At 48.7% G+C, this 23,656-nt stretch overlaps 1 protein-coding gene across 1 annotated transcript; it reads right to left on the minus strand.

Annotated features, from left to right (window-relative positions):
* Nucleotides 1-176: 176 nt before the first annotated feature.
* On the minus strand, nt 177-14,257 carry TLDC2 (TBC/LysM-associated domain containing 2). Its single transcript, XM_080686495.1, has 7 exons — nt 14,078-14,257; nt 11,788-11,876; nt 7,437-7,616; nt 6,629-6,781; nt 6,337-6,432; nt 2,284-2,357; nt 177-843 (listed from the first exon to the last, which is right to left on the minus strand). The coding sequence occupies exons 2-7, from the start codon at nt 11,818-11,820 to the stop codon at nt 708-710; spliced, it is 672 nt and encodes a 223-aa protein (XP_080542621.1). The 5' UTR covers nt 11,821-11,876; nt 14,078-14,257; the 3' UTR covers nt 177-707.
* Nucleotides 14,258-23,656: the final 9,399 nt, after the last annotated feature.

Genomic DNA, 23,656 nt, shown 5'->3' on the forward strand with positions numbered 1-23,656 from the left:
CTGAGTTCCTGTTGTGTCCGAAAACATATCCTCCCTCTGTTTTAAACTTCTCGAGGTTCCCATCTACAGAGTTTTAGCTTCTTTATTAAATATGCATATTGTTCATTTGCCGCTTTCATATCTTCCTCATGAAATTAGAGATTTGCAAGTACCCAGCACACAGCCCTCATTGTTCTAGAGAAAGAATGATACTACTAGCGTCTTTATTAGTTTTGCTGAGCCCAGGTGTCTGTGGTTTGACAATAGTCTTTAAGTTAAAATAATTTCCAAAACATATAAAGTAGAATCCCATTTTTGTAAGATATACATATATATCTCCATGAAAAACTGTCTGGAAGGTTATACATGAAAATGGTAGTGTTTTGGGGGGTGGTTAAATTTGGCAATTTACATTTTTAATGCCTTCTGGTTTTTTTTTCCTACAATAAACATGTATTAGTTGCATAATTTTTTGAAATATAATTTTCATGAGGGACTTTGCCCTGCTCAGGTGAGGTGTAACTGGCTTTCACTCCTTCCGTTCCGGCCCCATGCCTGTCTTGGTCCCCAGGCCACCGGGGAGGGTGGCTCACAGCCACAGTCAGCACTAGGACACTTCACCATCCGTGTTTTTGGACAGAATGGCCTGCCCCATGTAAGGACCTGGACGGCATCCATGAGCAGGTCGGAGCACCTGCTACCTCAGGAAGCTGCCCACTGTGGGGCCATCAGCTCAGAACCCAGGCCTCCAGCTCCTTGATGCAGAACTGCTCCTGCCGGGCCAGTACCTCATTGTTGAAGGTCGCACAGGGGTGGCTTCCTCCGTGATACAAGTCTCCATCCAACCACAGCCCAAAGTGGCCACTAAAGAGAAGAGGAAAGTCTTGGCATGGCTCTCTCCTGGGTGTTGAGACCTTTCAGATCCACACCATGACGGCTTACATTTCAAAGTCCTTTAAACCGATTTATCCTAACTTGTTAGAGACTCCACACATTATTCCCCACAGGTTTTAGAGTTGTGGGTTTTTTGTTGTTGTTGTTGTTTTTTTACAGTTCAGTGGTTTTAATAAATATATACAGTGGTGCAACACTCACCACAGTTTTAGAACATTTGGAATGTATTTAAGATGGCAAGGTTTGTTTTCTTTTTTTGCTTTTTGTTGTTGTTGGTAATCCTCACCCAAGGATATTTTTCCATTGATTTTTATAAAGAGTAGAAAGGAGAGGGAGAGATATAGAGAGAGAAACATCGACATGAGAAAGGCATTCATTGTTTGCCTCCTGCACATGCCCTGGAGTGTGGAGAATCTAGCCTGCTCTTGACCAGAATCAAACCCAGGACCCTCATGGGTCGACACTCCAACCACTGAGCCAAACTGGCTAGGGCAAGATGGCAAGGTTTTTTTTTTTTTTTAAATATATTTTATTGATATTTTACAGAGAGGAAGGGAGAGGGATAGAGAGTTAGAAACATCGATGAGAGAGAAACATCGATCAGCTGCCTCCTGCACACCTCCCACTGGGGATGTGCCTGCAACCAAGGTACATGCCCTTGACCGGAATCGAACCCGGGACCTTCCAGTCCGCAGGCCGACGCTCTATCCACTGAGCCAAACCGGTTTCGGCAAGATGGCAAGGTTTAACCAAAGGAGTGAATCTCACAGATGTGGACTCTGAGCCCAAAACACTTCAGAGAGCATATTCCTTTACCTGGCAGCATACCTAGGCTGGAGCTGGGAAGTGAGTTACTGCAAGGCAGAGAAAGCTGGTGTGTCCTGTGTCCAGCTGCCTCTGGAGGCTGTTCAGGCAGCTGCCTGGTCCTGATCAGTGTTGTCATCTTTGCCCTCAGGATAGGATTGATTCTGCCTCAATTTGCAGGTCATACCAGGGGCAAGACTAACCTTTTCCTCCTAACCCACTCCACTTCCCACCCCCAACACACACATATACACACCCTTAGGCAGGGTTCCTGGACAGACTCCAGTGAGTTACATTCCCTAGGATTACGGTACTGACAGCTAAATTTGAGGCTACCCTCATCCAACCACATGGAATGCTCTTCCCAAAGTGACATAAATTCGGACTAAGCTGTCACCAACTGCAAACACTCAGAGGGAGCGTCATGCCATCCTTTTTTCCTCAATGTTGTCTTAGAGGGAAGTTGAGGGGCTGCTGAAGGGAGAGGCCTGAAAGTTAACCACCAGCCTCCCCATTTTATGAGACAACCTCGTTCAGCCTTTCTGGACAAGAGAAGGGACCAGAACACAGACCACCCTGAGACTCAGGGAGGACTGAGACACGCACCTGCCACTGCCCATCATCAGTGAATCCAAGTCTCCTTTCACAAAGAAGGAGTTGCTTCCTGTCCACTTAAAGACCTGGCATAACAGAAAAAGGCTCCAGTTACTGCCCTGCAGCTCAACTCCACATCACTGGGTGGCAGTATTGTAAAGGGAATTGAACATCCAGGCCCCCCCAAGTATTCTGGGCTCCTGGCTCTTGAGATTTTTTGCCAGTCTCTGGAATTCACCTCCTTTTGCTCTCCAGCCTGAATCCACTAGCCCCTCTGTTCTAGTAATAGAACAGAACCTCTGACACTTACTGCTTCCAAAGCTGGAGAGAGGAGGAGAAAAGCCCGGGTCAGGAGTCGGGCCCTAATTCTACCATTAACTAACTGTCTCCTCATCTCTCACTGGAGGTAGCACCAAGCCCGCCCATCCCCCAGTGCTGCCTCACACCCAGCAAGTCTTGCAGGCCCACCCCAGACACCCCCTGACTACCACCATTTCTGTCCTATCCATCTCTACTCATTCTTGCCCACACATCCATGCCAAGTCATTCCTTGCTGGATCACAGCTTCCACTGTCTCCTGCCCACAGCCTGTCTCTACACTGCACTCCAAGTGATCGATTCAGAATCGAATCAGATATTATCTTTCCTCTGCCTAAAGCCCTCCAATGGCTTCCCAGTGCAATGGGAACAAAATCCAACTCCTCACTATAGCTGGAAGCCAAGCCGGCTCAGAACCCTGATTTTCTCTCTGACCTCTTCCCTTCCTTACTGCACTTCAGCTACACCGGCCTTTCTGACCCTGGGACACCCAAAGCTTTTCCTGCTTCAGGACCTTCACGCCTACTGATCCCTATGCCCAGATGGTCTTCCTGCAGATCCTCAAATGGCTCACTTCTCATCTTTTATCTTAAATATCTCAGAAAAATTTCCTGGACCACCCTATTTAAAGTAGCCCTTCCTCCCAGACCTTTTTTCCTTTCTCACTGAAGTGCCCCTGTTCATGTGTCATTGCTTGCCCCCTAACATATAAGCTCTGTGAGAGCTGTCTTGATTCCTGGCAGTATTCCTAAAACATAGTATAGTTGTGTTCTCTTGTTTGTTTGTTTTTATTGATTTTTTTTAGAGAGAAAAACATCGATTCGTTATTCTACTTATTTATGCATTCATTGGTTGCATCTAATATGTGCCCTGAGTAGAGATTGAACCTGCAACCTTGGTGTATCAGACAACGCTCTAACCAACTGAGCTACCCAGCCAGGGTGGTATAGATGTTTATTGAACAAATAAATTACTCAAGAGTCAATTCAGTTAATACAAAGATTTTTAAAGGGCTGCAAAAGCATAGTATATTATTACTTATAATTAGTTGTAAAAAAAAAATGCTATGAACAACCAAAGGATTTTTAGCAAAAAAAAAAAAAAAGTACTAATAAAAGATAAGCCTGGTCTCAGAAGAGATGAGATAATATTAACAAGTGACCATAAGAAGACAGAACTATTCAAGTCCTCTTCTACTTTCATCAAGGAACATGACCTTCGAACTTGAAGGAGTAAGGTAAACATTGCTACAAAAGGAATTAAGACCATCTTCATGATGCTGCTTGCAGTAGTGATCAAGGAACTACTGGGAATTCATGAAGAACCTAAGTCCCAAAAGATCAAAGACAGGCACAAGTTAACCAGTTTTCGAAAAGGTGAGATTCCATAACAATAGGCTAGGAAGACAGATAGCAAGCCCCTGAGAAAATTACTCATTTCTTTTTTTAGCATTTAGCACCAGGTGCTGTTTTAGGTAATGAATGGGTAGAATGGTGACCATAACAGACAAAAATGCCTGCCTCATGGGACTTCCATTCTAGTTGGAGGGGGCAAATCCATAAGTAAAATAAATAGTATGTTAGGTAGTGACAGATGCTAAGGAGAAAAAGGTAGAAAAGGGCAAACGGGGGTTCCAGGGGGTGCAGTATTATAAATTTAAATCAGGTGACCAGGGGAGGCCTTTCTGAGATGGTGACATTTGAGCAGAGAACTGAAGGAGGTGAGAACTAAGCCGTGTGGACATCCAACGGAGGGCACTATAGGCAGAACATCATATGCAAAGGCCCCGAGGCAGTAGCAGGCCAGCATGTTTAATGACCAGCTCAGAGGTCAGTGTGGCTAGAGCACAGTGAGGTAAAGCCTAGCTGGTGTGGCTCAGTGGTTGAGTGTCAATCCATGAACCAAAGGTCACTGGTTTAATTCCCAGTCATGGCACATACCCAAGGGCGGGCTTGATCCCCAGTAGGGGGTGTGCAGGAGGCAGCCAATTGGTGATGTTTCTCTCTCGTTGATGTTTCTACCTCTCTATCCTCTTCCTTTCTCTCTCTCTAAAAAGTCAATAAAAACATATTTTTAAAAAAAGAAACAACAGCGAGAGGCCAGAAGATACAGGGACTTGTAGGTTATTGTAAAGGCTTTGGCTTTTCTCCGAGTGAGAAAGGAAGCCATTGGCAGCGTGGAGTCAGTGACATGCTCTGACTTAGCTTTTAAAGGGATCATTTCATCTACTGTGATGATTGAAGGTAGAAGTATTAGGAGGCTAGAGCAAGAACACAGGCAAACAAATGATGGTGGCTTGAACCATGATGACTGCAAAGGGCATGGTGAAAAGTGGTGGATTCTGGATATAGACAGAAAGAGAAGGCAGGACAGTCAGAATTCGTTGGCAGCTCAGATGTAAGGTGTAGAAGAGATGTTAAGAAGGACTCCAAAATTTTTGGCCTCAGCAGCGGGAAAGATGGAGGTGCCAATGAACTTCGTTGGGGAAGATGGCAGGAGGAGCTATTTTATGGGGGAGAGTCAGGAGCTCAGCTTTGGACCTGTGAGATTTGAAATGCCATGTTTGAGATTTGTGGAGCCACTGGGTAGTGTTTGGATGTATGTGAGTTTGGAGTCCAGGGGAAGAGGCCATCAGCACATGGACGGCACAGAAAACTGTAAGAATGGATAGGACCTTGAAGAAAAAGAGGGCAGTCAGAGAAGAGCGGGGAACCCAAAACTGAGCTCTAGGACCTTGTGCCATTAAAAGGTTGGGGAAGACGAAGAGGAACAAAGAATTCTGCCAAGGAGTTGTCAGTTCAGTAAGAGGAAAATTCTAGAATTCTAGTATGCGAACCCCGGAAGGCAGGCAGCGATGACTAGTCTCCAGCGTGGGTTCACTATGGACAACAGACCCCTCTCCTCTTTCCTGATGAGATTACCAGGCAATGCAATAGGTAGGGTGCATTTGCCTATAGCAAGGCAGTCCATAGCTCCTCGTCACCTCCTCATGATGCATCCAGATGTTTGTGTTGCTGGGTGTGTCTGTAGGTGTCTTGGTCTGTGCACTGGAGAGGAGGTACCTAATCGCAAACCAAAGTATCCAGCACTATTTCTCCCTCCGTTTTGTATTTCCACTCCCTTCGACTTCCTTTTCCCTCTCTCCTCGGTTAAAACAGCTTGGCCAAACCCATCATGGACGAACCCTCCCTCCACTCTGCACGCTCTCCATTGCCTGAACCGGAAGAGCTGAATGTTGCTGGAGGAAAGCACATGCCAAAGTACCTGGCTTGTTTTAAAATTCAGTCTCAGCCCTCCCATCAGCATTGTCTGGCTGTTCCTCCTCGTCTCTAGTTTTCTCTCCTGGGCTTCCCTTTCCACTCTCATGATCACTAGTTGATACTTGCTCTCCCCTCAACCTTCACACCTTCTCCTCCATCCTCACTCGCAGCACCCCCAGATCTACCTGCCCTTTGATTAAACTTGTCTTTCCAGCCTGTATCTGGTGAGCAACAAACTTCTTCCTCGCAGAGCCAGTAAGTGGTTGCCAAGGACCTAGTGATTATTTAAACAAACACACACACAAAGATGGGCAGGCCAAGGCGGGTGCTCTGCCTGCCACAGCCCTCCTGCCTTCCCTCTGTGGGAAGGTTGGAGGACACCAGGCACCCCAGCACAGGGGATGGAGCTGGGGGGCCACTGGGACCCTGGGACCTTTGTCCTGCCATAGACCCCTCCCAACCGCTCCCGCAAGGGTGGGAACATCACCTTCAGTTGTGGGGAGAAGGAGAAGAGGAATGTCTCGCCAGTACCGTAGAACCCTTTGCTGAGTCGAAAAGCTGAGGAGGAGAAGGCCCCAAATACCTGGAAAGCGGAAGAGTGTGTGTTTTGCAGCTGGAAGGAAATAGGTGATCCCCTGGAAACCCAATTTCCAAGCTTGGTAATATAGGCTCATCCTAGAGGGGCAAGTGGGGAGCCTGGGGCAGTGCTGGAGGGTGGAGAGGCCCTCAAGGGCCCATCTACACACATCCTTTCCTTAACACTCGCCAGCCCAGCTCACCTGCCCATCCTGGTCCTTCAGCACCAGCAGCACGGGCCCACTGTGGCCCTCCATCTGCCTGTACAGGCTCTGCAGACTGAAGCCGTCCCTTGCCGTGCAGAAGGCCAGACTCCAAGAATATCCAGTGACTCTCGGGGGGAGGTGGAGGCTGAGCTGGGGACAGGTCTGGAGGTGAGTGGGGGATCCTCATCCTCCCAGTCTCCTTCTACTATCCCTGGGCGGGTGTGGGGGTGGGGGAAGTAGTCCCAGGGAGGTTAAACAGCCACCACTCACACAAGCAAGGTACTTTACACTTTACAGAGTAGTTTCCTGTTTCCAGGGGACTTTCACACCTGTTAGGAGTAGCCCCCAGAGAGGGACTATTTTACAGATGAGGCTAGGGGAGGGGATCAGCTTGTCTAAAGCCCACTTGGGGAGCAAGTGGCAGAGTCAGGATTTGAACCCAGGTCCGGTCTCTCTCCCCTTGGTCACCCTGGCCTCTAGTGGCTGGAGAATAGATGAGATGCTGAGTCCCTTCTCCTAATCCCTCTCCCCTTATCCTCTCATCCCTCCCAAGGGCTGGTTCTACTTAAACATTAGCTTATTTCATACATCCTTCACTTGGCCCAGTGAAGATGGCGTTGCCGTTATTACTGGATTGTTTGACAAGTGGCAAAGGGAAGCCCAGATGAGAAATGGCTTGCCCAGGGTGACACAGTGAGCTGGGTTCAGAGCAGGAGTGATCCCAGGTGTCTGGCTGGGAGTGGGACAGGCGGGTGGGACTCTCAGTCTCAGGGCTGAAATCCTCGCACCATAAACCAGGCCGAACCTGCCTAATCTCCGAGGGTCCCAGAACCTGGCTGGCTTCTGCCAACTGGGGCTCCAGGGGATCTTCAGGAGCTGGGGCTGGAGCCGGGGCTGCCTCCTTCTCCTCTTCTTCTTCCTCTTCCTCTTCCTCTTCCCCTTCCTCACCCTCCTCTCCAGACAGAGTGTTCTCCACCTGGCTGGGCTGTGAAGACACAAAGAGGCCTGGCGAGTCAAGGGACAGGAGACACCAGCTCCCACATCTCCCAGGCCTGAGAGCCTCAGCTACCCCTGCCCAGGCCCCTTTAACTACCAGCCCAGCCAGAGGAGGCTGGGAAGGGTCCATCACAGACAAGACCCAGTCCTGCCAGCCGGCTTCCTCCCAGGTACCTGCTAGCTAAGGTTGGAATCACACACGCCCATCAGTTGTGGCCGTGGGCCCTGTGGTTTGTCTGCCTGTCTGCTCTGGACCCAAGGTGGGTGCCAGGGATCCAGTTCTCAGCTCGGGGGCAGGAGAGAAGGGCACGATTCCCAGTCAGGGCACATGGCCTGGGTGCTATGTAAGATGGTACATGAAATAATGATCATAATAGTAAGAACCAGAGTGGCTGGCATTGATCAGCACACACTTGACCAGGCCCGTGTGAAGTGCTAGCTGTGCATGATCTCTCCGAATTTCCCCAAGAATCCTAATAATGTGCTGCTTATTATTCCCATTTTCCAAAGGAAGACAACGAGACCCCAAGGCTTCCCTGTCAGCCAGTGAAACAATCATGTTGTCATAGGTGAGGCATGTGCAGTTTGTGTAAAATGTGCGATTGTCCATGTGTATGTGTGTGTTCCCTTAAAATAGAGTTGTGTAGGCAAATCAATGTGAGGCGGTGTTGAGTGTAACTTTGTGTTTACCTGTCAATGTATTTGTGAGTGTGAGTTGGGATTGTATAAATACAGGGTGTCCCCCCAAAATGTATACACACTTCGAATGATTATAAAGTCGGTGTTTATTTTTTTTTTATTTTAATAAATCTTTATTGTTCAGATTATTACAGGTGTTCCTCTTTTTTTCCCCCTAGCTCCCCTCCACCTGATTCCCCACCCCACCCCATGCCCTTATCCCCTGCCACTGTCTTCATCCATAGGTGTAAGCTTTTTGTTCAGTCTCTTCCCGCACCCCTCACACCCCCTCCCCCCTAAGAATTGTCAGTCCACTCCCTTTCTATGTCCCTGATTCTATTATATTCACCAGTCCATTCTGTTCTTCAGATTTTTTATTCACTTGATTTTTAGATTCACTTGTTGGTAGGTATGTATTTGATGTCATTTTGTTGTTCATAATTTTTATCTTTACCTTTTTCTTCTTCTTCCTCTTCTTAAAGAACACCCTTCAGCATTTCATGTAATCCTGGTTTGGTGGTGATGAACTCCTTTAGCTTTTTCTTGTCTGTGAAGCTCTTTATCTGACCTTCAACTCTGAATGATAGCTTTGCTGGGTAGAGTAATCTTGGTTGTAGGTTCTTGCTGTTCATCACTTTGAATATTTGTTGCCACTCCCTTCTGGCCTGCATAGTTTCTGCCGAGAAATCAGCTGACAGTCGTATGGGTGCTCCCTTGTAGGTAACTAACCGTTTTTCTCTTGCTGCTTTCAAGATTCTCTCTTTGTCTTTTGCTCTTGGCATTTTAATTATGATGTGTCTTGGTGTGGTCCTCTTTGGATTCCTCTTGTATGGGGTTCTGTGCGCTTCCTGAACTTGTAAGTCTATTTCTTTCACCAGGTAGGGAAAGTTTTCTGTCATTATTTCTTCTAATAGGTTTTCAATATTTTGCTCTTTCTCTTCTTCTGGCACCCCAAAAATTCGGATGTTGGTACGCTTGAAGTTGTCCCAGAGGCTCCTTACATTATCTTCATATTTTTGGATTTTTTCTCTTTGTTTTTCTGGTTGGGTGTTTTTTGTTTCCTCATATTTCAGATCTTTGGTTTGATTCTTGGGGTACATTGATCTACAGTTGAGTTTTGGTATATTCTTTATTTCAGACAGTGTATGCTTAATTTCTGACTGGTCCTTTTCCATTTTTTTGGCATTCTCATTAAGGTCCTTGAAGGTCTCATCAAGTTTCTCGGCGGTTTTTAGAAGATTCTTGAGTAACCTTATAAATGTGGTTCTGAACACTATGTCGTCCATTAGTTTGCTTTCCTCCATTTCTTTTATTCGTGACATGTTTCTTTGTCTCCGCATTTTGCTGCTTCCTTATGTTGATGGAGTGGCTTTGTGTGGTAGGTGACCTATAGGGGCCAGTAGCTCAGCCTCCCCAATCACCTGAGGTGGACGCCTTTGGTACACCCCTTTGTGGGCTGAGTGCAAAGTCTTGGTGTAGTTAAGCCTTGATTGCTGTTGGTACACTGGGAGGAATTGACCTCCAGGCCAATTGGCTGTGAGGACCCGCTGTGTCTATAATGGAAGAACTGCTGCGCTGGAGACACGCTTATGGTGCAGGGCTTGTTTCAGTGGGGCTTTGGTGCTCACTGAGTCTGCCTCTTGAATGTATCACTTATGGATGTGAGGAGTTGAAATCTGGTGTCTCACACTGACCACTAGGTACACTGGCTTCTGGATCTCCAATGGGGTGCAGGTCAGCTACTGTCTGAGGCCACCCAGCAGGAGCTACAGCAAGAACTACAGTTTTCTCCTCTTTGCTTGGAGTTTGGAGGTTTTGGAGCTGTCTGATCCGGGCTGCAAGTTTGCTAGGTTAAGCTGCGATAGGGCAGGCCATTCATATGCTAAAGCTGCTGCTTGGAGCTTGGGTGGGTTCGTAGATTGTGCAGGGCGGGGTCTCAGGGCGTGACTAGGCTAGGGCGTGGCAAACAGCGATGGCTGCCAGTAAGCCGGCTCTGTGGCTCCGACCCTGTCCCCGCGTCCCGCGCCCCAGCACAATAAACAATTGTTCCTGCGCGCAGCCCTGCAAGCAAGCCTCCCTCACTTTCCGACCCCACGGCAGACAGTCCAGCTTCTCCCTGTAGGAGTTTGGGTCCCCTGCGTCTCCCCAGAAACGAGTTCGGAGTAATCGGGAGCTTATCTCCCTTCGGGTTGAAAACAGCAGCGCTTTCAGTCACCCGTCGCCAGCCCAATTCGTGCGTCTCCGTACCTCAGCTTTTCAGCGCTTGTGCACCCCTCAATGCTGTTTGCTCTTTCCTTCTAGTTGTAGAACTTCCACTCAGCCAGCTTTCCCGTGGTTCTGGGTGATAGACGTTCTGTCTTTTAGTTGTAGTTTTGAAATTGTTGTGCGAGGCAGCAGTTTAGGTCTAAAGTCGGTGTTTATTAACATACAGTTCATTTTCAAAATTCAAAAGAATCTATAGAAATGAATAATTTTTTTTGTTGTTGTTAATGCCTGTTTTCAAACTGATGACTGTTCTGGTCCAGGCACAGCTGGTAACTCGAAGTAATGGAATTCCAAACATCAAGAATCATTTTGGCCCGGCAGGCGTGGCTCAGTGGTTGAGCACCAACCTATGAACCAGGAAGTCATGGTTCAATTACCAGTCAGGGCACATGCCTGGGTTGCAGGCTCGATCCCCAGTGTGGGGTGTGTAGGAGGCAGCCGATCAATGATTCTCTCTCATCATTCATGTTTCTGTCTCTCCCTGCCTCTCCCCTCCTCTCTGAAATCAAAAACATATTGAAAAGAAAAGAAAAGGGCTAATATGCTTGAAAACATTTTTTTAAAAAAGAATCATTTTGTTCAGTATTTGTGTGCCCTCAATTCATGGACTGTTGCTGATTTTGAACCATAAATTTTATCTTTTATGGATCCCATTAAAAAAAAGTCTAGTGGCATTTTAGGATAAATTTTCTTTGTTTAAAGCTTAGTCTAGCTTCACCCATTATTTCAAATCAGATAAACCTGGAAAGGAGTGAAAATGAAGTGTATTATCAGCTGTTAAAGTGTGCATACATTTTTGGGGGATACCCCATATATGTACTGGTATATGAGTCAGGGGGCATGTATGTTATTATATTCATTCATTCATTCATTCATTCATTTGAGCTTCCACTCTGTTTCAGACATTGCTTTCCTGTTCCCCAGGTTCAGGCCTATGGAGGGGTTCCTAGCTGTGTGGGGCTTCCGGACAGAGCTCCGTCTGGCACCCACTCGAGGGAGGAAGAAACGGAACAGCAGTCTGTGCTCCTTGGGGGTCTGGGAGAGAAGGCCCTGGGTTCCTGAGTTTGTGCTCTGAACCCCAGGCCAGCTGGGGAGGGACTTGGAAGAGGAACAAATCACCTGCCTGCATTCATCCCTAGCTCAGGCCCCACCCTGCCAGAGAGCTTCCCGTCCCCCACCTGTCCTGACCTAACACCAGCCCAAGCTGGACCCCTTACCAGCCGAGTATAACGCCAGCGAAGTCCTTTCATTCTCCCGAGAAAGCACACTGAATCCAGCTGCCAGCAGTGAGCGCGAGGCCTCAGTCCTACCGGGAGGAAGCGCCCCTGGGTGAGGCTGACAGATGAGAGGTAGAAGTCTGGGGCACACCTGGCTTGCTCCATGCCCACCCAGCTGCCCTTTGCTCACTCTCACCTGTCACTGCCAGCCTGAGTTGTCACTGGGTGTGTCTGTGAGGTCAGCTACACTTGCCATTCATGGCCTCACTTGCATGTTAGTTATGAACACGTTAGCCACAAACAGTAAATTCTAGGAGTGATTCCCTTCTGCCTCCTTGCCCTTCTAGCAGTCTGGCCTAGGAACTTTGGACAAGTCCCTGGCACCCCTGGGCCTCACTTCCCCACATGTAACCCGGTGGACCAGATCATCTCAGAAGCCCTCGCAATACGGACAGCCTGCGATTCAGTTCCCTCTTCAAGTCAACGAGTGCATTATAACAGAGAGGGCTGCCCAAGCCAAAAATCAGATTAAAAAAAAACCAGAAGCAGCCCGGCTGGTGTGGCTAAATGGTTGAGCATCAACCCATGAACCAGGAGGTTGGTCACCAGTATGATTCCCAGTCAGGGCACATGCCCTGGCGGTGGGCTCCATCCCAAGTAGGGGGCGTGCAGGAGGCAGCCAATCACAGTTTCTCTCTCATGTTTCAATATCTCTATCCCTCTCCCTTCCACTCTTTCTAAAAAAAAAAAAAAAAAAAAAGATCAATAAAACCATAGTTTAAAAAAAAAACCCCTACGGTAATTTTTCTAATTAAAAAAGTAGTACACGTGTATGTTTGTAGAAAATTTGAGGAATCTAGACATGAATAAAGAAAAATATAGCCCTAGCCGGTTTGGCTCAGTGGATAGAGCATCGGCCTGGGGACTGAAGGGTCCCAGGTTTGATTCCAGTCAAGGGCACATGCCTGGGTTTCGGGCTCGATCCCCAGTAGGGGTCGTACAAGAGGCAGCCAGTCACATATTTTTTTAAAAAAAGAAAGAAAAATTTAAAAATATGCATACTTCCATCTCTCAAGAGATAAACTCTCAACCCCTAGGGGTATTTTTTCTAGTCTTTTATATTTGTTTCATAAATCTATATATACACATATTTATAAGTAGATCATACCCATGTATAGTTTTATAAAGTGCTTTTTCCACTTAACAAATGAGAATTTCCCAAGAACATTCAGTACCCTTTGAACATATGCTTTTAATGGCTGCTTATTATTTCATCATAGGATGTACATGATTTTTTCCCCAAATTTGTTTGCTTCTAATTTTCTGTGATTATAAGGAAAACTATAATGAACTTCCTTATTCATAAATCCAATTATATCCTTTATGATAAATTTCCAAAGTTGAATGCTGGATCAAAAGGTATTATACACATAGTTGTTGTCTTTTAAAATAGATTTTCATTGATTTCACAGAAGAAGGGAGAGGGAAAGAGAGATAAAAACATCAATGCTGAGAGAGAATCATTGATTGGCTGCCTCCTGCACATCCCCTACTGGGAATAAAGCCCACAACCCAGGCATGTGCCCTTGGCTGGAATCGAACCTGGGACCCTTCAGTCCACAGGCTGACGCTCTATCCACTGAGCCAAACCAGCTAGGGCTCATAGCTTTTGACAAATGTTTCCAAAAAGGTTTCCTGGTGTTTAAAGCTGATCCATGTCCAGGTAACTTTAGGGAATCTCAGGGCAATATCTTACACCCTGAATCTAGGATAAGGAAACTGCCCCTCGGAAAGTGGAAGGGACTTACCACAGCCACATGATAGCATAATACGGAGGTTAAGAGCACAGGCTTTGGAGTCAGTACACATCCTGGTTTTGCCACTTACTTGCTGTGTGTCCATGGGCAAGTACTAGTAACTTAACATCTCTGTGCTTCTGTCTCCTCATCTGTACAATGTCTACCTCATAGGGCTGTTTTAAGAGTTAATGAAGGTAATACCTCAAGAACTGGGATGCTAAGCCAGGCCTCCATCCTCTGGCTTCAACTTAGTGAGATAACCCACAGTGCCTGGTGTTTGGTGAGCACAGGATAAATGACAGTGCTTCTGCTACCCTGCTCCCCCTCCCCCACAACACACACACACTGCTTCTTTGAGAGATCCAGGGCTCAAATTCCTGACAAGTGGCCACTCAGTCTCCACTTGGCACCTCTGGGACAGATAGTCACTCTGTTACTCGTAGGGGCGAGGAGCTTGTAGGGAAAGGCAGGAACCATGGAAACGTACTCACCCTGCTGAACTAAACTTCTGGTGACTTCCTCCAACCAGTGCTGCCCAGTGTTTTCCTTAGGGCATCTCCCAGATCTTCCAGAGAGGGGGCCACTTCCAGAACTGACCCTGCCCACCTGGCGGTCCGAATGCCTCAGCTTTAGCTCTGCATCCTGGTGTCCCCGCAGGTGGCTGGCATCTCTGTCCTGGCCTGGCTCCAGGTCCTCTTTGGCTCTTATACTTGTCCTGAGGTCGGCAGGCCCTGGCGCTGTGCCTGCTCCAGTTCCAGCTGGGGAGGCCTGGCAATGATTACCATCTATCAGAAACTCAAATCCCACAAACACACACAAACAAGACCTGGCACCCCCTGGCCTCCAGCTCTGCCCCCGCCAGCCCAAGGGATGGGGACACTGAACTCCTTGGCTCTAAGACAGAACCTCTCACCTCAGCTACCAGGTGCCACCTGGTGCCTAACACCTGCTACCCAGGCCCTTTTCTCATGGGGCGTAAATGCTACAGGAAAGGGTTATGCTGTGGGGTTCTCCCTCAGGCACCCTGGGCTGCAGGGGAAGCCTGGGGCTGCCCCTCCTGGTTCCCCTCTCTTAGATGGGTGATGATTCTTTCCTCACTGGCCTGTCCTGACATGAGGTGACAGCATGCACAGGAAGCCCAGTGTTTGGCACACAGTAGGCACTCCATCAGTGGGGGATTACTCCTCTGGCCTCGGCTCACAGTGGGGCTTCAGTGAATGCACTGTTAAATCACAGAACCTCAAAGTTGGAAGGGGTCTGGGCCAGTCCCAGAGCAAGCGGCCTCCACCCAGGGCTGGCTCCCCTGGAAAACATCCCTCCAAGTGGCCCCCCAGCCTCTGTTGGGCAGGTGAGCCCACTATTTCACCCATTCCATCCTCACACAGCTGAGAGGCCCCCTCCTGCTGGGCTTTGTGGAGGGCACCTGGGTCCCTAGATACTCTGCCCATGGCCAGGTGTGCTGGGGCAGTGCCCCTTCCAGGAAGGGTGGGGTGGCAAAAGGACTTCTATTGTGGGGGAAACAGGCACGTGAAGGGCCCTGTTGTCACCTCAAACATGGCTGTTGCAATACGTGTTTAAACTGTAAACGGTTCAGGGGTCATACACCTGGCCCTCCCTTTTCTCCGGGGCCCTCTCCCCACCTTAATTCTCCCATGCCCCACACCTGAACCATGGGGCACTTTGAGAAGCCAGAGATACTTGCTTTGCTGTTCCATTCTTTGTCCTCATGTCCAGGAAAGCCCAGCATGTGAGCTGTCAGCCACACCAATTCCCATGCTTCCCTGATGGGGTCCCAGCTCTGCCTTGTAACTTATTTGCTTCCTTCTTAACCAGACACACGCCGCCTCTTTCAGCATGGCAACAGTCATGGCCAGGAAACACTTGAAATGTCCAATAAAAGGGGGAAAGGTTAAATTACCCATGGAACATCCACTCCGTGGATTATTTCTAAGTTCTAAAATCGATGTTTGCAGAGTTTATAAAGGCACAGGGATGTGCTCCTCCTACCCCGTAAAGTGTAAAACAGCAGATATAAAGTTGTATGTGCAGTATGGTTTCAGCTCTGCCAAACAAACCTGCAACGTTTGAGAAAATGACTAGAATCCCTTTAGAATATACCTGGTGTTTGCTGGGCTGACTGGCTTCTCTTTGAACCTCAAATGGGTGCCTATATGGCCTGTCATACACCCTCTCTCATCCTGGGAAGTCTGGTTTATTATTCCCCTCACAGACTCTCACTCTTGTCTCCTCACTTGATTCTTTCCTGAGAAAATAGAAGCCATCATCAGTCACTCCCTCACCTTCCAGACAGCTTGACCTACATCTCACCCATCTCACTGTCTTCCTTCCAGGACAATGGATGAGGGTCCCTGTTCCTTTCAAAAGCTAGACCCCATCACCGGATCTGTCTCCCCTTCTGCCCTCACTTCTCTCTCTTCCTCAGCCATCCCTCGTTTGCCCCTCCCTCTCATCACAACAGTCCCCTCCACAACTGCCTGTTTTGATTCTCCCCACACTCCTCTTTGACCCATTCTAGAACTAGGATTCTTTTTTTATTTTTAATTAAAACATTTTCAATTACAGTTGACATTCAATATTACATTAGTTTCAGGTGTACAGTATAGTGGTAGACAATCATATAACTTACTAGAGGCCTGGTGCATGAAATACATGTATGGGCGGGGTCCCTAGGACTGGCCAGTGATCAAGGCCTATTGGGGCCATCTCGCCCAGTTCTGATTGGGGCTGGCTGGCTGGGGACTACCAGCTGCTGGACGGGGCCTGCTGGATGAGGGGAGGGACCAGGGGAGGTTGGCTGTGGGAGTGCACTGACCACCAGGGGGCAGGTCCTGCACTCAGCGTCTGCCCCCTGGTGGTCAGTGCACATCATAGCAACTGGTCAACTGGTTATTCCAGTTGTTTCGGTCATTTGGTTGTAACGGTCGCTTAGGCTTTTTATATTTATAGATGAAGTGATCACTTGAATAAGTTTACTACCCACCTGGCACCCTACATAGTTATTACAATACTAGAGGCCCAGTGCATGAATTCGTGCATGGGTGGGGTCCGGCTGGCCCAGACCCAATTGGCGGATCGGGGCTGGGCCTGTTGGAAGGAGGAGATGGCAGGAGGTTGGCCAGCCGGCCCACCCCAATTGGGGCCTGATTAGAGCCAGGCTGGCTGGGGGGAGGGGCCGCGGGAGATTGGCTGGCAGGCCCTGCCCCCAATTGGGGGGGGCCAGTTGGGGATGGGGCTGGCCATGGGGAGGGACTGTGGGCCGCCTGGCCCTGTCCCCAAATAGGTCTGGGGAGGGGCCATGGGAGGTTGGCCAGGCAGCCCCACCCCTGATTGGTGGGGGACCATCGGGGGTGGGGCTGGCCAGGGGGAGGGGCTGCAGGAGGTTGGTTGGTTGACCCCACCCCCTATTGGGGTGAGGGGGTGATCAGGGGTGGGACCAGCAGGGGGGAGGGGCCAAGGGAGGTTGGCCAGCCGGTCCCACCCCCAAATGGGCCCCAGTGGGCATCATAGTGACCGGTTGTTCTGGTCGTTACATCGTTCCAGTTGCTGGCTTTTTATATATATAGATATATGACTCTATCCCCTATGCTGTACTTTACAGCCCCATGACTATTTTGTAACTGTCAATTTGCACTTCTTGGGGCTGGCTGGCTGGGGACTACCAGCTGCTGGACGGGGCCTGCTGGATGAGGGGAGGGACCAGGGGAGGTTGGCTGTGGGAGTGCACTGACCACCAGGGGGCAGGTCCTGCACTCAGCGTCTGCCCCCTGGTGGTCAGTGCACCTTTTTCACTCAAACCCTAAACCCCCTCTCATATTACAACCATCAGTTTGTTCTCTTTATCTATGAGTCTGTTTCTGTTTTTTTTGTTGTTGTTTATTTTGTTCTTTATATTCCACATGTAAGTGAAATCACCTGGCATTTGTCTTTTTCTGTTTGACTTATTTCACTTAGCATAATACCCTCTAGGTCTATCCATGTTTCTGCAAATGGTAAGATTTCATTTTTTATGGACAAGTAATATTCCATTGTGTATACATATATATCACTTCTTCTTTATCCAATTGTCTGTTGATGGATACTTAGGTTATTTCTATATCTTGGCTATTGTAAATAATGTTGCAATGAACATAGGGATACATATATCTTTTTAAATTAGTGTTTTGGATTTCTTAGAATAAATACCCAGAAGTAGGATTGCTGGGTTATAAGGTAGTTCTATTTTTAATTTTTTGAAGAACCTCCATACTGTTTTTCATAATGGCTGCACCAGTCTGTATTCCCACCAACAGTGCATGAGGGTTCCCTTTTTTCCACAACCTTGCCAACACTTGTTTACTGACTTATTGATGACAGCCTTTCTGACAGGTGTGAGATGATATCTCATTGTGGTTTTAATTTGCATTTCTCTGATGATTAGTGGCACTGAGCATTTCTTCATAAGTCTATTGGCCATCTGTATGTTCTCTTTGGAGAAATGTCTATTCAGGTCCTCTGCCCATTTTTTTAAAATATACTTTATTGATATTTTACAGGGAGGAAGGGAGAGGGATAGAGAGCTAGAAACATCGATGAGAGAGAAACATCGATCAGCTGCCTCCTGCACACCTCCCACTGGGGATGTGCCCGCAACCAAGGTACATGCCCTTGACCGGAATCGAACCCGGGACCCTTCAGTCCACAGGCCGACGCTCTATCCACTGAGCCAAACAGGTTTCGGCATCTCTGCCCATTTTTAATTGTATTACTTGTTTTTTGGGTGTTGAGTTGTATGAGTTCTTTATAAATTTTGGATATTGACCTCTTATCTGATGTATCATTGGCGAATATCTTTTCCCATTCAGTAGGTTGTCTTTTCGTTTTGTTGATGGTTTCCTTTGCTGTGCAAAAAGGTCTTAGTTTGATGTAGTTATATTTATTTTTTCTTTTGCTTTCCTTGCCTGAGGAAATATGTCAAAAATATATTACTAAGAGCAATGTCAAAGAGTTTACTGCCTATGTTTTCTTCTAAGAGTTTTATGATTTCTGTTCTTAAAGTATTTAATCCATTTAGAATTTATTCTTGTATATGGTGTAAGAAAATGGTTAGTTTCACTTTTTTGCACGTTTCTGTACAGTTTTCCCAACAACATTTATTGAAAAGAGTGCCTTTACCGCATTGTACATTATTGCCTTCTTTGTCATAATTGACCATATAGCCATGGGTTTATTCTGGGCTCTCTATTCTGTTCCATTGAGCTATGTGTCTGTTTTAATGCCAGTACCATGCTGCCTTGATTACTATAACCTTGTATGTAGTATAGTTTGGTATCAGGTAGTGTGATACCTCCAACTTTGTTCTTCTTTCTCAAGATTGCTCTGGGTAGTCGGGGTTTTTTGTGGTTTCATATAAATTTTAGGTTTATTTGTAGAAACAGGATTCTTAATTCCTAGTTCTAGGTCAGTTTTTTTCTCCCTACACAGCCTGAGGTGGTCTCCTGGATTTAAATATTGTTTAAATGTTGATGACTCATCATGACCTCAGACCAGCAGCCACCCTGGGCTCCACACTCATATGTCAATTGCTTTTATGTTCTCCACTTGGATGTCTCCATAAACATCTCAAACGGAATGTGTCCAAAAAGAACTGTTCATTTCCCCCTCCAAACCTGGTCTCTCTCACCTCCGACAACCTCCAAGCCTGTCCTGCCTTATTAAATGGCGCCATCATTCATCCTGAAACTAAAGTCAGAAACTGGGAGTTGAACTTAACTTCCTTTCTCTGATCTCTCACTTCCAACCAAGGGTGTCTGACTCTTTGAAGCTCCTGAACATCTCAAGACTACCCTCTCCTTTCCTTCTCCACTGCCTCCACCCTCACCCACACCGCCATTCTCTCTCAGAGGCTGGTTCAATAGCCCTTGACCGATCTTCTAGCCTCTGTTCTTGCCAACTGCTGGTGTGATCTATTTAAAACACAAATTAGATTATATCATACCCCTGCTTACAATCTTCAATGGCTCATCATGGCATCAAAATAAACCCCTGCCGCCCAGCCAGCATGACTTAGTGGTTGAACCTCAGCCTATGGATCAGGAGGTAACGGTTCCATTCCCAGTCAGGGCACATGCCTGGGTTATGGTTTGTGGGCTGGCTTCCCAGTCGGGGGCGTGCAGGAGGCAGCCAATCAATGATTCTCTCTCATCATTGATGTTTCTATCTCTCTCTCCCTCTCTGAAATCAATAAAAATAAACCCCTGCCCAGAGCATGCCTTGCTCCTGCTGTCCACTCCAGCTTTCTATATATTGTCTTTCTTCCATCACCCATCAAGTTCCAGTCACATTGACCTCATTTTCTTGAACATCTGTCAAGCTTGTTCCTCCTTCAGGTTCCCCTACTAATTCCTCTAATTCTCCCTCAGCCAGTTTCTTTCATGATGGATATAATGAAAAACACACACAACACTTTCATTTTTCAAAAAAATCACCTCCTCTAAGAAGGCTTCCAGGATTTAGCCTCTATTTAGTTTCCATTATGTTGGTCAATTTAGCAGCTTCGATGAGCGAAAACAAACTTTTCCCACTGCGTAGTCAGCATCCTCATTTCTAACTATCTGTTAGAATTATTTTCTTCTGATATATTCTTATTGCTTAAATGATACAAACAATGTACTGCCCCATGCCTTCTTGAGTAGAGCTTTTACAGCACACACTGGGTGCCTGAGCTGGACACTGCCCGCAAGGCAGACAACAGGCTCTGAACCTGGATGGCCCTGCGTTAAAATCATTCCCAGCCCTGCTACTTCCAAGCTGTATGACCTTGGACCAGCATTCCAGGTGTCCAGTGCTGTGTAACAAACTACCCCAAAACTTAGTGGTTTAAAACAACTATATTTATTTTGCAGTTTGGGACAGCTCGTTTCTGTTCCACTTGGCATTAGTTGGGGCAGCTCCAATGCTGGGGGCTGAATTATCTGAAGGTTCACTCTCTCACATACCTGGTGGTTAGCAGGGACCAGAGCTGGAGTTGTGGGCTGGAACCTTCACGTGGCCTCTCCATGAGGCCTGGCCTTCCTCCCAACATGGTGATTGGGTTCCAAGAGTGAGGGGAGAGAGAAGGGGGGGAGAGAGAGAGGGAGAGGGAGAGGAAGAGGAAGAGGGACAGGGACAGGGACAGGGAGAGGTAGGGAGGATGAGAGAGAGAGAGAGCGAGAGAGAGAGAGAGACCGCTAGAGCGAGCGCGCGCCTGGATTGTGTTGGGTGGAGCCATATTGTCTTTTATGGGCTAGTCTTGGAAGTCATAGAGTCACTTCTGCCATTCTCTGTTGGTTGAGGCAGTCACAAAGTCTGCTCAGGTTCAAAGGGAGGGAACATAGACCCCATCACTCAAGTAGCAGAGTGTCAATGCCACATGGTAAAAAGAGTAATTGGGATGAGCTATATACTGCTGTGCCTATTTTGGAAAATACAATTAGCCACAAGTTTTAACCTTTATTAGATCCTTTAATGAAGTGTTGAGCACAGAGCCTAGCATAAGTGAATGCTCGTGGGTCAAGAAGCTGCAGACAGTCTCTCTGCCTGCATGCAGGCAATTCTGGACTCCCAGCAAGTCTCACACTTTTTGTGGTTTCCCTGGTCTAAACTAAGTCCAGTCCAGAGCACCTACCTTGGCCCCACTCAACCCCAGAATCCCTCCCCACCAAGGCCTTGCTGCTCCTCAGGCTCTCCTGGGGTGGTAATGTGGATTCATGGCTCCTTAAAACCCAAAGACCCTCGCCGAAACCGGTTTGGCTCAGTGGATAGAGTGTTGGCCTGCGGACTGAAAGGTCCCAGGTTCGATTCCGGTCAAGGGCACGTACCTTGGTTGCGGGCACATCCCCAGTGGGGGGTGTGCAGGAGGCAGCTGATCGATGTTTCTCTCTCATCGATGTTTCTAGCTCTCTATCCCTCTCCTCTTCCTCTCTGTAAAAAATCAATAAAATATATTAAAAAAAAAAAAAACCCAAAGACCCCCAGGGCAAGAAGGACCCTCAGCTCCCTGCTCAGCCATGGATTTGAGGTAGAGCTAGGACTCGGGCTCAGATCCAAGCCACTCTACTTTCAGGACCATGGTGTGTTAGGAGTGGTTGAGCTGGCCTGGTGTAGCATGTCCCCTGCCTGAATCCACACCATTCAACATCTCCAACCCACATTCTGCATAGGGGCAGAAACTGAAGCACAGAGAAGGTAAACAATTTCCAAGAGCTACAGAGCATCTCTCCCTCTGTGCCAGACCAGAACCACCTTACAAGAAACAGGAGCATCAGAGCTGGAAGGATCCTGTCACCTGTTACAGCAGACTAGACAGGTGGGGACTCTGAGGCCCAGGAAGTGGGAAGGGCTCTCTGGCTACTCTGTGATGAAGCTTTTGTGGCCATGTCCCTGCATATATTCTGTGCTCCAGGAGGCCAGGAATGTACAACTGACAAGTCTATCACTGTGTCCTTCAGTGTCCTACCTGGTGCCCGTGGACAGGTGAGTGGACAGTCAGTGGGGGCAAGGGAGCTGGTGCCTTGCCAGGAGGGGGTGGGAATGTCCCTGAAGAAGTGTTTCCCCCAAAACCTGCTGAGTAGCCCTGTTCCTTACCTGGCTTAGTGGAGGGACATTCACACGCCTGGACACATCTAGATGGGGATGAAGCTATGCCTCAGGTGCGAGGGGGAAACCCAGAAATGTATTCACTGCCGTGGGGAGGTGGGACAGAAACAAAGAAGTGGACCTGGTGCCAGCTGTGCATCTAGGGCAGGAGGAGGTGAAGAAACAGGATTGGGATAGGAGGAGGAGAAGGAAGGAGAAAATGGGCAGGTGGAGGAAAAGAGAGAAATGGAAAAAAGGGAGACCCCTGCAGCTTCCTGACCCATGGGCACCTTGGAGGAGAAAAAGGAGGGGAGGGAGTAACAGGAGGAGGAACAAGAGGCTGCAGGAGAGTAAACACAGCCCTGCCCCCCACTCCGCTAGCAAGGGGGTGCCACCCAAAGGGTGAGTGCGCGCGTGGGAGGGCAGCCAAAAGACTTAACCTGGCTCTGCCCAGCGGAGGTTCCACCACAGGGAGTAGAGCGGGGAGCAGGGTAGGGAGAGGGGGTGGGGAGGTGTGACAGACGGTGGAAAAGTCAGCAGCCTCGGAGCAGCCCTGGAAGGGAGGAAAGGATTCCCCCAGAGCCAGGGCTCCGGGGTCGTCCGCAGTTGCTCTTGGGAGGGAAGGTGTGGGGCTCAGGGCAACCGTCTCCAGCCCGTGCCAGGCACCATGGGGGCCAGAACCTACTCCCAAAGCATAACTGTTCTGACATCTCATAATAGGTCACTTCCTTCTTAGTGGTGCGGAGCCTAAAATCGGGGTCGCGGAGGAGAGAGTATGCCTGGGATCACTGCGGGTCAAGGTGTGCAGGGCCGGGCATGCACCCAGGGCTCCACGGTGCCTACGCCCTCACGGGGAAGCGGAGGCAGGAGAACCCAACACATCTGGTGTTATGTTTGAGTTCCATCCCGGCTCTGCTAGTGACTTTGGGCTAATAGCAAGCCTTCCGAGGCTTCAGTTTACGAATCTGTACAATGGGATGATTGGTCTTGCTTTGCCCGGTTAAGGGGGCGGAGTTTGCGCACGCTCGGCAGAGCGGCGAGGGGCGAGGGGCGAGGGGCGAGGGGCGAGGTACCGGGTGTGTATATGGATGCTTGCTCCAGCGTCCTGAGGTCTGCCCGGCCTCTACGTGGCAGTTCCCTCTCTCGCGGCTCGCGGGGCCCCTGCCGGGACCCTGGGTGCAGGGGAGTCCCCGCCGGGTGCATTCCCCAGGACCGCAGGGAAAGGGGCGGCGGCGGAGCGACAGAGGAGAGAGCCGGGGCCGCGGCAGCTCCGGCCCGCCTGACCCTCGAGGGGGTCGCTGTTGCCTCGCAGATCCCTCCCTCGCTCGCTGCCAGCGTCCCTCCCTGCCGCTCCCGCCGCGTCCGCCTTTTGTTCGTGGAGCCGCGCGCCCCCGAGCCGAGGCGGCGGGGCGGGGAGCTGGCGGGGCTGCGCGGGGGACGGACCGCGCCGGGCGGAG

Source organism: Plecotus auritus, assembly GCF_963455305.1.
Source record: "Plecotus auritus genome assembly, chromosome: 8".
NCBI classification, from domain to species: domain Eukaryota; kingdom Metazoa; phylum Chordata; class Mammalia; order Chiroptera; family Vespertilionidae; genus Plecotus; species Plecotus auritus.